The sequence below is a fragment of the Pinus tabuliformis genome, chromosome Q (genome assembly GCF_031772625.1).
Source record: "Pinus tabuliformis cultivar Carrire ecotype Pingquan chromosome Q, CPIR1, whole genome shotgun sequence".
Taxonomy (NCBI): Eukaryota; Viridiplantae; Streptophyta; class Pinopsida; order Pinales; family Pinaceae; genus Pinus; species Pinus tabuliformis.
In genome coordinates this window covers 611705864-611720773 of record NC_142296.1, presented here as the reverse complement: position 1 = coordinate 611720773, position 14910 = coordinate 611705864, and the positions used below count along the sequence as shown (strand labels likewise).

Genomic DNA, 14910 nt, shown 5'->3' with positions numbered 1-14910 from the left:
TTCCAAAGCAGAGTTGGTGCGGAGCCAAGATGTTGACGAGCTATGGCATAGAAGATTGGGCCACTTGCACCATGGGGCCTTGAAGATCATGCAACAGATTTCTATCGGACTTCCCAAGGGAAAATTGGAGCAAATTGATACATGCAAAGGTTGTACCTTGGGTAAGTATGCAAAATCTTCCTTTCAGGATCGAGACAGTAGCGCTGGAAAAATCCTAGAGCGAGTTCATACAGATGTGTGTGGACCATTCTCTACAGCCTCCACCGCTAAACAAAGGTACTATGTTATTTTTATTGATGATTTTTCTCGTATGTTGGATCTACTTTATGCAGAAGAAGGATCAAACCTTCTCAAGTTTTTGTGAGTTCAAAGCCTTGGCAAAGAAAGAATCTGGAAAGAAAATAAGGGCCTTGCGAAGCAACAATGGTGGAGAGTATGTCTCCCAACAGTTTAAGGACTTCTGTGCAGCAGAAGAAATTAAATGGGAGTTGACAGCACCCCGTAACCCACAGCAGAATGGGGTGACTGAAAGGAAGAACAAATCGATTGTGGGAGCAGCTCGAGCGATGTTGCATGACCAAAGCCTACCACTTCATTTGTGGGCTGAGGCATGCAATACAGTGGTATACTTGCAGAACAGAAGCTCGCATCGTATACTGGGAATGAAGACACCAATGGAGGCCTTTTTCGGGAAGAGACCAGATGTGAGTCACTTCAGGATCTTTGGATCATCGGTTTATTGCCATGTGACCAAAGATGTCCGAAAGAAGCTAGATCCAATAGCTGAGTTGGGGATACTTGTGGGGTACACTGATACACCCCACAACTATCGGGTGTTCTTGCCTACCAGTCAGAGGACAGTGGTACGCAGAGATATGAAGTTCGACGAGCAGAAAGCCATGCGAGTATCACTTGAGAGGGAGCTCAAGTTGCATGCGGAGGAGGAGCCTCAGACTGATGCGGAGCAGCCGAATGCAAAGGATCCAGGAGTGGAGACATCCACTCATGCTGAGTCTTCCAGAGATGGGCGAAAACGCTCAAGGGAAGCTGACAGGTTGATGCTGGATGCGAGAGAGAATGTGGGACAGCCATCTTCTCAGCGCAGACAGAGGAGGTCACCAAGCGGTACACTGGTTACATGGCCCTGGTTGGGGAGTGTGTAGAGACCAAACCTTCTTCATTCGAGGAAGCAGTGCAGCAACCAGACTGGGTTGATGCTATGGTGGAGGAGTATGACTCCATCGTTTGGAACTGCGTTTGGGATGTTGTCCCAAAACCGAAGGACAAGTCAGAGGTAAGGGGCATTGAGTACAGAGAAACAAAGAAAGTTGAGATTGTGCCGAGAGAGCAGGACAGCAGCCAAGAAGGGTGACGCAGAGCCAGCAAGGGCTCACGCAGAGGCAGCCAAGTGTTGTGCAGAGCACCAGAGGGGCCAATGCAACTGATGCAGAGGCTCCCAGAGCTGACACAGAGCCTCCTGGGGCTAACGCAGGCCTAGAAGGGCTGACACGGGGCCAACGTGAGATAGAGAGGGGCTAACACAGTCCAGCTTGGGCAGACGCTAGGGTTGCAGGAGCAGTTTTGTGCTGAGAAGCTGCCGGAAGGATTTTTCGAGGTTTCAACCAGGAGATTTCTCTCAAACTGTGAGGTATCGCTGCTAAGGAAATTCTCTATTGGGTAGGCTAGTTTCGGCACCCAAATTACACTCCGATATTGCTTAATAAAAAAACCCTCAGATAGCTGCACCAGTTTTCTCGCATTGGGTTTTTCCGGGGACATTGGTCCAAAAATAATGGTGTCATGTGGTGTGTTTGTTCTTGTTTCTTTTAGTTGTTGATCTGTAATATGTTGAGCATGCACTGGTGTTTATTTTCAGTATTTACATTGTAAATAACTTGTTAAAGAAAAATAACAAGTAGGTAGGAATAAATCAAAAAAAGTGCATGGAGGGTTTCTAAATTAAGAAAACTTAGAAACTTTGACAATAGGCCACAGGAAGGGGTTGCAGGCCTAGGGAGGAGGTTGCAGGATTGATAGGGCAAAGGGAGGCCTAGTTAGGCAGATCGAGGCCTATTGTGGAGGCTATCACAGTCAAAAAAGCTAATAAGTGTCCTAAAGGATTGGATGGAGGCTACAACAAAGTGATATCAACCTGCCAAGTAAGCAGATTAGTGTTTGAGTGAATTTAATGAGGGATGGTTGTTGCCTAGTTGTTACAATTGTGTGATTTAGGTGTATTTATTTAGGCAGTGAGGGCTTGGAGGACAAAGTCTCAGCCCTAGGGTTTTGTTCAAAGGATAGACTTTGTATTTGGCATTTGGATAGGGATATAAAGGGCCATTATCCTTGGTACAGGATCCCTGCAATTTTCTTATTAATGGAATGATGAGAAACAAGCTTGGGCATTGAATTTTGTGTACTATACATTGATCTAATTGTTGGTGTAATTTTCGCTTTGTAATAGTTTAAAGCAGTGTTGAAAATATCGGTATCGGCAAAATATCGGCGAGGGTCCAGAAAATATCTTATCAGCAATATCGGCGAAAATATCGGCAAAATATCGGCAAATATTGGCAAGCATAAAAAATAATTTTTTCAAATTTTTAAATATAGCCGATATTTTCAAAATATCGCGATATTTTGCCGATATTTTCCGATATTTGCCGATATTTTGAAAATATCGCGATATTTTCTCGGCGATATATCGTTTTGCCGAAAATATCGCGATATTTCCGAATATCGCCGATATTATCAACATTGGTTTAAAGTTAGGCAATGCTAGTGTGTTTATGTTTCCTAGCTAAGGCATAGACCAAACCTGGGATGTGTGGATTTCTAACATTTGACCTTGCAAGAAATCAAGTTACTGACTTTGCATGGGGCATTGTGTCACTTCTAATAATGAGGTAAAACTAAAAGCGTTGGCTTTATTCTAATGTCTTTTGCTATTTTGTAATATGGGCACATGAAGAGTCACAAAATTGGAGGATTCCAGAATTCATATTAGCTCTCTCTCTCTCTCTCTCTCTCTCTCTCTCTCTCTCACACACATACACCTTCCAAGGAGATTACACTGTTGTTGTTTGGTAGAAAGGTTTCTTCGACAAGCACATGGTTTTGAATGGATTGAGTATTAACAAGTTACGCGTGGGCAAAATGTTTTGTTGGATACGCAAGCTAATCAAGGGGTGGATTTAGAGGAAGGTAAATTGAAGGGGCCTCCTCATACCCCCTCCCATGGTTATAATGTTAATCCCATGAAATAATTTCCACACAACTCTTGTTGTGACATGCATTTGCAATGGGATATGAGCATATTATGGCATAACTCTATTAGTCCACACCATCGTTCACAATCCCCAACAGTTATATGGCATATAATGGTGAACAAGTGCATTGGATGTGAGTTAATGCCTACAAATCCTTGTGAATTGGGGGATATGACTGTTTGTTGCGAAGATTTTAGTCTCATTGTTAATGGTTGGCCTCGTAATTGTTATAATGTTGATAAGAAGTTGGATGTTGCTTTCAGTTTCACATAAGTTGGTTTGGCACTTGTGGCTTTTGGTGCTTCTAATGGATTCTGTAAATTTGGTAATGTTCCCTCCGTTAATCCTTGAATTCTATAATTTCTTCATAGGAATTTCGAGTGGTAGGTTTGGTAGTCAATTTGTGGGAGGTTGGTATGTTGGTATCTCTTGTTCTGGTGTTGTATGTTGTTAACAGGTGGTTTGGGCCCTTTACCTGAATAGTCCTCTATGTGTATTAGTGAAGGTGTGTGGTTTTGTTTGCTTGCCATTGTTGTAAGGTTGGTTGTGTTCTATGTGTGATGGAAGTGCTACAACACAACCTTGAGCAATGTGAAAAGAAAACAACAAAGGCATAATGCATCATAGTAAATTATCTGTCAACTGTTGTGGATAATCCATTAGAACAAATTGTCACAACATATCTAATAAAATAACTGAAATCTTTACTATGTAGGTTAATTTTCCTTTAGATCCCTTATTCTTTAATCGCTGATTTTCTGCTTAAACAAATGAAATAGCTGAAATGCGCCATCCATAATAGACATAAGTTTTACCCTAGGAATCACCTATAGGAGGAAACCCAACTAGAAGGTGAGGTTTCTTTTCTCTCTTTTCTCTGGTATGGAAATATGCAATTAGAAAGGAAGAAGTACTCTTTATGGAGCTACCAAAGACCCGTGGCCTGTAAGGCTACTATAGAACCTCAACCCCCTTTGTTCTCCTCTCTAACTTCTTACTCCTAGTTGCTTTGATCAACTATGGAAGAAAATACAATAATATAGAGTAGGACTCCTACCCTTAGTGGCTCAGTGTTTAACGTAACCTGATAACCAACTAGGGTAAGGTTTGACTTCCTCAACCCTCAACTAGAGTTATAGTTTTGGAAATTCTAGAGTCTCTTTGAAAGTCCACACTTGGAAATCCCCATTTGCATGAGTAATGGGGGTTGATGTGGCATCCTCTCATACCGTGGTGGTCAACACGATAGATTAATTTGCGGGAGGCTTAACTTTTGCATACGAATTTCAATTGATGTCATTATTGCACCGTTGGAAAGGTATTTGAGAGTAGATCAATATTTCAGGGTCTCTGTGCTAAAGTGGGAAAATTTTGACCCCAAAAAATGTTGTTCAATGCCTCAAAATGGCTTCAGAAAGTTTAAAACCTTCATTTTCTAAACTGGGACCTATTATTAAAATGAGCCTACAAGTTAATTCATCCAATTTTTTTCCCCCTCTGGAAGTATCGAGGTAGATGACAAATGATATAATCATCCAATCTAGATCATACCTACCCATTTAGGGAGGCTTTTGGTCCCCGAAAGCTTTACTAAATTAGGTGAGACATTTTTTTCCTCTACCTTCTCCTTGAAGTACCATTTTTCTTTTCCTAGAAGTTGCCCTTTTAACCCATTGTGCCAAATGTCATGTTGTCCCTGTCATGTAATTTTGGACCTCTTTTGTAAATCCTTGTCCTCTACCAACTTTGTTTGAGCATATGGTGCTAAGTCCTCTATGAAAGATAAGACATGCTCCTCCTCCTAATCCAACATGGAAGGCTCATATAGTTTAGGATTCTTCATGTTGACTATTGGATAAATGTGCATGTATGGGAGTAGATTGAGTCTATAGGCATTATCTCCCACCTTTTCCAATATCTTGAAAGGACCATACCACAAAGCCTTGATCTTCTCACTAGGAGTTGTTGCCTCAAAATCTAGCAGGTCTTGTGAGAGGCATTGCAAGACGAGAGCTAGACCAAGATACAATAATAGGGTGGAGGCCACTGTCACCTCAACACTCCTGCGCTTTAGTGGAATTTCCACCACAAGGGAGGCTTCCCGGTATAAGTCACTTAAAGGATATTTTAAGTTAATAGCTCAAAGGTGATAGTTTCAATAGGCTCAGATAGGGTACTCAGACTAAGAACAAGTCTCAATTCAATGTGATAAGGAATAGAGTACCCTCAAAATAGCCTATAAAGGGGAGATTATAGCCTAGGGTCTAGATGATATGATACAAAAATGGCATAATTAGGCATACAAGACAAAGAAACAGGCTGAGTAGCTGAGGGGCTCCCGTAGCAAGGTCTAATCCAAGAGGCTAGGTACCTCAAGGATCATGCTCCTCATCGCCTGTAGTCCTCTTGACTACAGCTCGATGTCTCCCCACTTCCGCTCAAGTGGTGCGTGTGCACTCATGGCACAGTCATCATCTGTCAAAACTTCCTTCTCTGCCCGTGTTGGCGTTGCCTTAGTCTCAGAAGACTCTCCCTTACTCTTCTTCCTTGGGCACTAAGTCGCATAATGACCCATCTCCCCACAGTGGAAGCACTTGATCTTGGAGAGATCTTTCTTCTTCCGCTTCTCCTGCATTCCCTCGGATGCTAGGGCCACATCTTCCTCCTCCTGCTGAGCTTTGATCCCTTTGCTGTTGCTACCTGTCTTTGACTGTCGTCTGATCTCTTCCTAGCGAAAAGCTACCCACATCTCGTCCCAAGGTAGGAGAGTTCCTCTGCCCAAGATACTCTGGACAAACACTTCCCAATCTTCTGAGATAGCATTCAGGGTTGTCCTCACCATAAGCTCCTGATTCGGTGTTGCTCCTATAGCAGTCACCTAGTCTCGGATCTCATTCAGTCCTCCGAGGAAGGTGTCAATCAATTGACCCTTCATCTAATACGACCTCATCTGGTTCTCGAGCAACCTTCTTCTCTACACAGAAGTATGCTGGTACAAGTTCTTGAGAGCCTCCCACATCTCAACTGTCATTTCCTTCTCGGCTATATGTGGTACCACATGATCCTTGACCCCGTCAAGGATAATGCACTTTGCCCTCGCCATCGCCTCTTCGTACTTGTCGTTATCATTGGGTTCGACTGGGATAGCTATAACCTTCAAGGCAAAGTTTTTGACACGATTCCTGTCAAGCACGGATAAGATTCTGACCTTCTAGACTGTGAAGTTCGATGCTCCGTCCAGCCTATCCTGGTCTCTTACCCCGTGTACTGCCATGACACTCCTCTACTTCCCCCCTGGAAGTTCTCTGTTCGACTCCTCTGAGTCTCTACTTCCCGTCTGGAAGCTCTCTTTTGGACTCCCTCTGAGTCCTAATTACCCCGTGTACTGCCATGACACTCCTCTACTTCCCCCCTGGAAGTTCTCTGTTCGACTCCTCTGAGTCTCTACTTCCCGTCTGGAAGCTCTCTTCTGGACTCCCTCTGAGTCCTAATTTCCCTCATGGAAATCCTTTTGCCGCTTGTCGAGATGTCCCCTACTCTGATCGTCTTGTGCAACTGCACTACTGATCCAGGTTCCTCAGCTAGAAACCCTCGGTAACAACTTCTCTAGCCCTGCTCTGTCAGGTATTGTTCTAACTACAATACCTCACCAGCTCTACTCTGCAATATTTATGCAGCCTTCTAAACTCTAGCCACTGCCTCTCTGTGAACTCCGTCAACCCCTCTGTGCCCCACGCTGGCTCTGCGTCACCCCAGATGGGTCTGTGTCAGCCCTGGGATGCCCTGCGTCAACCCTTTGGATCTCTACGTCAGCAACGCTGGCCTCTCTGAGGCTCTGCACAGCTCCCGACTTCTTCTGCATGGCTCTAGTTGGCTCTACGTCACACTTCTTGGCCTTTACGCTGCTAGAAATAGCTTCTGTCACCTCGGGGCAGTTGTTTTCTACTGCTATTGCTCCGCTCGGCTGAAGGCTTTTCGTCCTCCTGTGATCTGCAATCACCCTCTGATACCATGTTGAAGTTTCTAAGTTTTCTTAATTTAGAAACCCTCCATGCACTTTTTCTGATTTATTCCTACCTACTTGTTATTTTTCTTTAACAAGTTATTTACAATGTAAATACTGAAAATAAACACCAATCCATGCTCAACATATTACAGACCAGCGACTAAAAGAAACAAGAACAAACACACCACATGACACCATTATTTTTGGACCAATGTCCTCGAAAAAACCCAATGCGGGAAAATCGGTGTAGTTATCTGAGGGTTTTCTTATTAAGCAATATCAGAGTGCAATCTGGGTGCTGAAACTAGCCTACCCAACAAAGAATTTCCTTAGCAACTATACCTCATAGTTTGATAGAAATCTCCTAGCTGAAACCCTGGAAAATCCTTTCGGCAGCTTCTCAGCACAAAACTGCTCCTGCAACCCCAGCGTCTGCGCAAACTGGACTGTGTGAGCCCCTCTCTGTCTCACACTGGCCCTGCGTCAGCCCCAAGAGGCCCTGCGTCAACTCTGGGAGCCTCTGCGTTGGCCCCTCTAGTGCTCTGCGCAGCACTTGGCTGCCTTTGCGTGAGCCCTTGGCTGTTGCGCTACTCTCTCGGCACAACCTCTGCCTTCTCTATTTCTCTGTACTCAATGACCCTCAGTTGCTCTCCCGATCACTGATTCTATCCCTCTTAGCAAACCCCGCTCTAGAGAATAGAATGACTAATCATCTGGTGTGCTCTCCAAGCAACCGTCAAGCCTCCTCTTATACTTTTCCTGTTAACATCTCAACACCAGAGATTAAGTCACTAATCAACAGCTAAGATTAGATCTGGCTTGATCCATGTCTTTTGGACCACTCTAACACAGATTCATATTAATACACATTAATATTTTATTTTCCCTAAGTTTAGACTTAGGGACTCCATTAAAAATATTAATTATTTTAATATCTCTTGATCTGTTTAGAATCTGCCCAAACCCTTTTTGGGTATTGGAGATCTCATGTGCCCCAACCTCTCCACCAAATTTCGTGGCTAGAGCACATCCGATGCTACCCCAAATCAAAAGCTACATCCTTCCTATGGCCCTCCAAACAGGCCCTACTCAGCCTCAATAAAACCTCAGACAACTTCTTTCTTGGTTGCAGCTTTGCTCCCTTTAAGTTGCGCCCCCCTCCTCCTTCATTGTGGCTCCTTTTCTCACACTTACAAGAAGAATTGTCTCTTCACTCTTTCTTCTCCATAAGCCTCTCCATTGGCTTGCTATATATACTTGTCCTTAGGTCACCTTAGGAAGCCCTTACGTCCAGCAAGGAACCTTCAATTCAACCTTTACATTAAATTAGAATATTAAATTCACTTTCTTGGGTTCCAGGCCTACTCGCTTTAGGTCCAAAACCCCCAACTTGGGTGCAAAGCCCACATAGTCACTTTTGAGGGTGTTTCTCTCTACAAACCTAGCACTAAGGGCATGTGAGAGTACCTCTCGATGCTACCCAATTTCAACACTTCCTCTTACCAAGGGAGTTACTCCCATCCCTTGGAAGTATCTCTTCTTCCCACACTAGAATACAATCATCTTCCACGACTGCTCTCCAACATTCATCATATACTTTATCCTTCGCCATTGAAGCATAACCTGTTGTAAGAACAAAATCCTTCTTTGAAGTGTCCCTACTATTAGAAGCCTCTTAATTCTTATTTTCCACATAGGCATAGGCCAATAAGCCATTTCATGGCTCCTCCTTCTCAAATGTGAAATTCTCTTTTGATGTACTCTTCTGGGGTTATAGACTCTCCCTCTGAATCTGTGAACTCCCTCTGGAACTTGACTCCCTCTGAGTCTCTATAACCTTCTTCTTTCCATGGTCAATAGGCTTGCCCTTTAGCCTATACATTATCTCTGACTCCAAGAACCACTCCTGGACTAGAGTTAGATCCACTGGGCTGGAGCATCACTTTTCCATTTCGGAATATAACTTGAAACCCCTTTGCCTCAATTGCTAAGATTGAAAGCATGTTGCACCCAAGTTACGGTACCTAAAGTACATCCTAAACTTGCAGCAATCTACCTAACTCCATCGTGAATGGTATAGTCCCCATTCCTCTGACTACATGCTGACACTTGTCACCAATCTTCACATGTAGCTCAGAATCCCACTCTGTTAGACTCTAAAATACTTCTCGAATTCTTGTCATATGCTTCGATGCCCAACTATCTATGAACCAAGCACCCTCACAAATGGTGCACTCGGAGAAATGAGAGAAGCAGCCATTGCCATCTCAGGCTTCTTCACTTTCCCCCTTTTCTTCTTCTTGTGCGAACACTTGCTTGCATAATAACCATACTCTTCACATGTAAAGCATTTCACTTTGCTTAGGTCCTTCTTGATGATGAACTTCTCTTTTACCTTCTTCAGCTTACTAGCGAGGACAATGTTCTCTACATTAGTCTTCTGCAGAAGTTCCTTGTCCCGAAGTTCCTCTTGGATGAAATCAAGGAACCTCCAACTCAGCTTTTACATTAAATTAGAATATTAAATTCACTTTCTTGGGTTCCAAGCCCACTCACTTTGGGTCCAAAACCCCCAACTTGGGCGCAAAACCCACACAGTGACTTTATGGGTGTTTCTCTCTCACAAGCCGAGAACCAAGGGCATGTGAGAGTACCTCCTGATGCTACCAGATTTCAACATCAAAGACATTTCTCACACTTGCCACCCCTTAGTTCCTTTGTTGATATGGCCATGATTCATTACCCAAAATACTTTTGTCATTGAGATCTTTGTTTGGAGTAGTCAAGCTCTATCAATGAGTACACCCATCCCTCAAATCTTGTAGAAAGATGCAACACAATCCCAAAAGCAATAAGCAATCAGAATCGGTGTGCACCAAACTCCCTATGAACATAGTATTAACCATTTGTTTATGGTGTATGATTTATCCAAACACAAATCAATACTTATTACTCTCTTAATCTAAGCCCAGTCTATTCATACTAAGCTCAATCTTGAAATAACTTTCTTTCGCGTTGGCCTAGTAGCCTTAGTCACTAATTCACTATGTGCCAACCTATAAGAGACAAATGCAACCATAATTCCATTAATAATGGTTTTGAAATAGGGGATATTTTAAGCCATTTCAGAATTACCACCAGCTGCTTATAATTTGCTCCCCATCCCTACGGCTTCTAGAATATTGCTTAACTTATAAAAAGAACAACAAAGATATAGCTATCTCTAATTTGGAATTTGAACTCGAACCTTAGGCCATGGATTTCTTATTTTTCACAAACAAAAGAAAAATATAAAATAGAGATGCAATTGCATTAGCATTACTTTCACTTATCATAACAATAGAATATCTAGCATTATGGCGCTTGTTGGATTATTGGAATTAATCATGGAAATCGTTGCTTTGGACAGATTCTGGTAACACCATATACTAATTTATCTGATTGTTTCAACACTCAATATTCGGCGAGAACAAGTCGTACAAATCAATGGCATATATAACACCACACAAAGTTAATATGTCGAAATTTGGCATGCTAACATATTACCAATTCACTGAGTATAGAACCAGAAAAACACATACATGTGTGTCAAATATTACAGAAGTTTATATAGAAGATAAATATCAATTGACTGAGTACAGAACTAGAAAAACAAAAACAGAGGTGACAAACATTACATGAGTTTATATAGAAGAAATTTAATAAGCAAGTAGAGGGAGGGAACTTTAATGTTGGAAGGGTGTCTATCATTGACATAAATTTTATAATCAAAATGGTAAAATTTAAGGAATCAACAGTGACCTGTCCAATCAGGAAAAGCACATAGATAGCATAGTCCCCACCAAGGCTCAAGTTCTACCAAGTGATATTTTTACAATTGTGGATGCGTGCCAATGCATCTAACAATGGTTGGGGCCAAAGGCAACATGCTCATACTTGTGATGAGCACCAAGGCATGCAATAACGGTGGAGGCTGGGTGCAAGTTTCCAGAGACATTGGCAGAAAAGAAGAGAAAAACACTTGAACTTCTAAACAGAAGGGAATTAAATAGCAATAATGGTTATACTAAAACGACATCAATTCAAAAAATTATAGGAGTGTACCACTAGGGGTTAGAGAGAGGCAAGACAAGTACCCCTGAATTTTAAAATTAAGAAGATTTCTTTAGAAGTACATGGACGCCATGTTTTGAAAAAAAAAAAAAAAAATAGACCCATGGAAAAGCACTAATTCTTGCAAACGGAAAAAGAGTTGGACCATGTTTTACTTAGTGACAGGTGGAAAGACTCTATTTCTTGCAATCAGGAAAAAGCATTTCCTGGTTGCTGAAATTGCTGAAAGAGAATTCACAGCGAAGCATTGAAGAGAAAATTCAAAATGGGAATACTCGTTGACTGCTATGGCCGATGGGGTAAAAAGAAAAGGAAAATACTCTGGGGAATGTACAAAGTTTTGACATAAAACACTAAAGATTAAAAAGGAATTTTCAAAAATTACCTGGTCTACCATTTTATGCTTGAGAATAGCCCCCTTGTCGAGAACCTTCATAGCCACGCTCTCTCCAGTTTCCGTATTCTGTGCAAATTTAACCTTCGCAAAGGTACCTTCACCAATGGTTCTTCCGATCTCATATTTGCCTACCTTGTTCATAACCGTCTTCCTCGACCTCATCATACTTCCAATCGACCAAAAATATAGCGTATTTTATTGCTCTAAGTCAAGAAACTCCATGGCTGAAATCTGAAAGAAATCGCGCCGAAATCTTCCATTGCGTGAGCGTTAACAGTCCACTGACTTCCAAGGTGGAAGAGAAGTAAAAGTTTGGCCCTCGTAAAAATTTAGGCAGCAAGGATTTTGTCGGAAATCTTTCGTTGGTCGTGAGATCGATCCCTTGTAAGTCGTTCCCCGCGCGCAATAGTCTGGTATCTGGACAGGCCGGACTGTACGCTAATGTGTCGGTATCCTCTATATGTGAATAAATGAACAGGCTTTCAAAATAAAAGGCCCACCAATAAAAACGAAACAAATTTCTGTTTCTGCACCATAGTGGGATGGGAAAAAAGGAGCCGTATTTTTCTTAATTGATTTTGATAGTTTGATTTTTATGTAATTGATTTAATAGTGTGCTATCTGGACAGGCCGGACTGTACACTAATGTGTCGGTATCCTCTATATGTGAATAAATGAACAGGATTTCAAAACAAACAAATTTCTGTTTCTGCACCATAGTGGGATGGGAAAAAGGAGCCGTATTTTTCTTAATTGATTTTGATAGTTTGATTTTTATTTAAATTATAATTCTTATACTTAATAATAATTAAAAAAAACAGATAATAAGAAATGAAATTGTTTTTATGGATAATAAAAATATTTTTAATTGAAAAAAAATTATTATGAGTATAGATCTATTTTAAATATATGGATTTAATATGAGCTTAGAGGGATTCAATTTCTTCACATTTAATTTTTTTTGTAAGTCAATGTTATTTAAATGTTTTGTATAATTATTTAATTTTTTTGTTTTTTATAATGACACACAGACAGAGTTATACATCACACTAGGCTGTAAAATGAGCCTCACATCATACTGAGCTATAGAATGAGCCTCTCCCCTCAATTATTAAACAAGTGTTAACCTAAGTCAAATAGTAGATTGAGACATTTAGACTTTTTTCTTAATTAAAAAAAAACAAAACAAAACAAAACAAAAAAACAAAAACAAAACAAAACAAAACTTTTAAAACTTATTTTAACTCTTTTCACAACTTTTATAATTTCAAAAATGTAAATTGATCCACTACCAATATTAATAAATTTTAAGTTAAATCCATTACTATTAAAATTTTAAAATTAAATTAATTACTACTAAAATATTTAGAAAGGTTATTTTAAAAAAATGTTGATTATCTTTATGGTATTGACTATCTCCATGGTATAGCATGCACTGAACAAATATATTTGCACTGAATGGATTAGGCTTTTCAACGGCATACATTGAATAGGTTATCTCTGTAGCATTGAACAAGTTCTCTCTATAGTGAATAAATACAGTATCTCTGTGATATTGAATGGGTTATCTTTGTAGTGAACAAATAGATTATCTTTGTGGCAGCCATTTAATGGGTTATCTTTGCAACTTTGAACAAATTAGGCTTGTGAATGGCATACATTGAACGGCGTATCTCTACGACACGTTATACATTGAATAGATGGATCTACATCCGCTTATGATGAATCCTTAGTTACTTATTGAACACTTAGTCTTGTCACATGACGTAGACCATTGACAAGGCCAATCTGGCATGAGGTGAGACTAAACAACTATCTGAAAGGTTTGGCTTGATTTAGTTAAATTGGACCAACTTTGGGGATATATCTAACATGAGATTCTTTGTTCTGATCAAAGAAGAATGAGGTTATGGTTATACTTTGTCATTTATAAACCAAGTGCATAAGTTCCTCTTCTTAATTATTTCTTTACTTTCAACTATGAGCACTTCACCACATATGCCAAAACCTCAACCTAACAAGGGGAGGCCTAGTAAAATCACCCCAGATTTTATGATCATATAGACTCATTAGAAGGAGAGAAGAAAGAGAAGTGGAACATAAAATAGAGTTAGCTGCAATTCTTGATAACAAATTTAAATTGTCGGAAGAGAAGCTAGATAATAGATTATTAGGGTTTGAGGTTCCACTGTAAAAATTAGAGGTTGGATGACAACAAATGAAAAAAATAGAAACAACCCAGAGTTAAAAAAAATTGTGACTTGAGAGACAAGATTAAAGAGTTGAATTAAATAACAATTTGGCTCTAAGTAGTATGGAAAATAAATTAGATAACAATGCCATCAAAGGGGAAATCAGTAAGCTAATTTAGTTGGATCATGAGCATAGTAAAAAGATATTTGATTCTCGTAATTGTTGGTATAAAAGAGTAGAAATATGAGGACAAACTAGCAATAGTAAAATTAAAAATTAAAAACAAGTCACAAATTGACACAACTTATCTCATAGAAGCAAAGAGGTTGGTAAAGATACTCGAATATAAGATAGATTGATCTATGTCAAGGCAAGTTGTATTGACCATAAATTTGGCGTATTCAATAATCTTCAAGCTTAAAAGTCTTAAGAATTTTTATAAATGAAGACCATGTTCCAATAGACCAAGTTGAAATAAGGACGAAAGTTCTAAAGGTAATGGAACCTAGAAAATAAGCAAAATGGGAATTAATTAGAAATAAAAAAGCTATTATTAGGGATGGAAACTAGGATGGTAGTAATAACAAAATTTTGTAAAACTCAAGATCCTTTTTTGGAGTTGTTGTGGCTTTCAATGGTGTAAAGGTCTTATGTTAAATTGGATCCCGGGTGAAATTCATACTATTTTTCTAGTTGAAACATGGGAGCATGATGAGTTGAAGGTCGTGTTATCATAGTTTAGTTTCAGGATAAAGGGCTCAGAGGTAATGGACTGGAACAAATTATTGATTTTGTCAGCGCTGGTTCAAAGACTTTAAAATGAAAATGTTGACAAATCAAATATCAGCAATTGTTTTAATTTTTGAACAAGCGAGCAGTGGCAAATCAAGTTACCACGTAACGTATCATCATTTGACAGATGGTGTTGTTTA

The 14910-nt window shown here is 40.1% G+C and overlaps 1 protein-coding gene and 1 pseudogene across 2 annotated transcripts in view; both read right to left on the bottom strand.

Moving 5' to 3' along the window:
- LOC149220927 (transcriptional corepressor LEUNIG pseudogene) overlaps positions 1–8887 on the bottom strand; it is a 36333-nt pseudogene extending 27446 nt beyond the window's left edge.
- The window catches only part of LOC149220926 (CBL-interacting serine/threonine-protein kinase 8-like), a 276424-nt gene extending 264081 nt beyond the window's left edge, over positions 1–12343 (bottom strand). Inside the window, exon 1 of one of the 2 annotated variants that reach the window (XM_089384950.1) lies at positions 11774–12343. In XM_089384950.1, coding sequence (XP_089241076.1) covers positions 11774–11950 — 177 coding nt within the window. In that variant the 5' untranslated portion in view covers positions 11951–12343. The remainder of the gene's footprint in view (positions 1–11773) is intronic. The other variant, XM_089384949.1, reaches the window with a different exon arrangement.
- Between the last annotated feature and the right edge of the window lie 2567 nt (positions 12344–14910).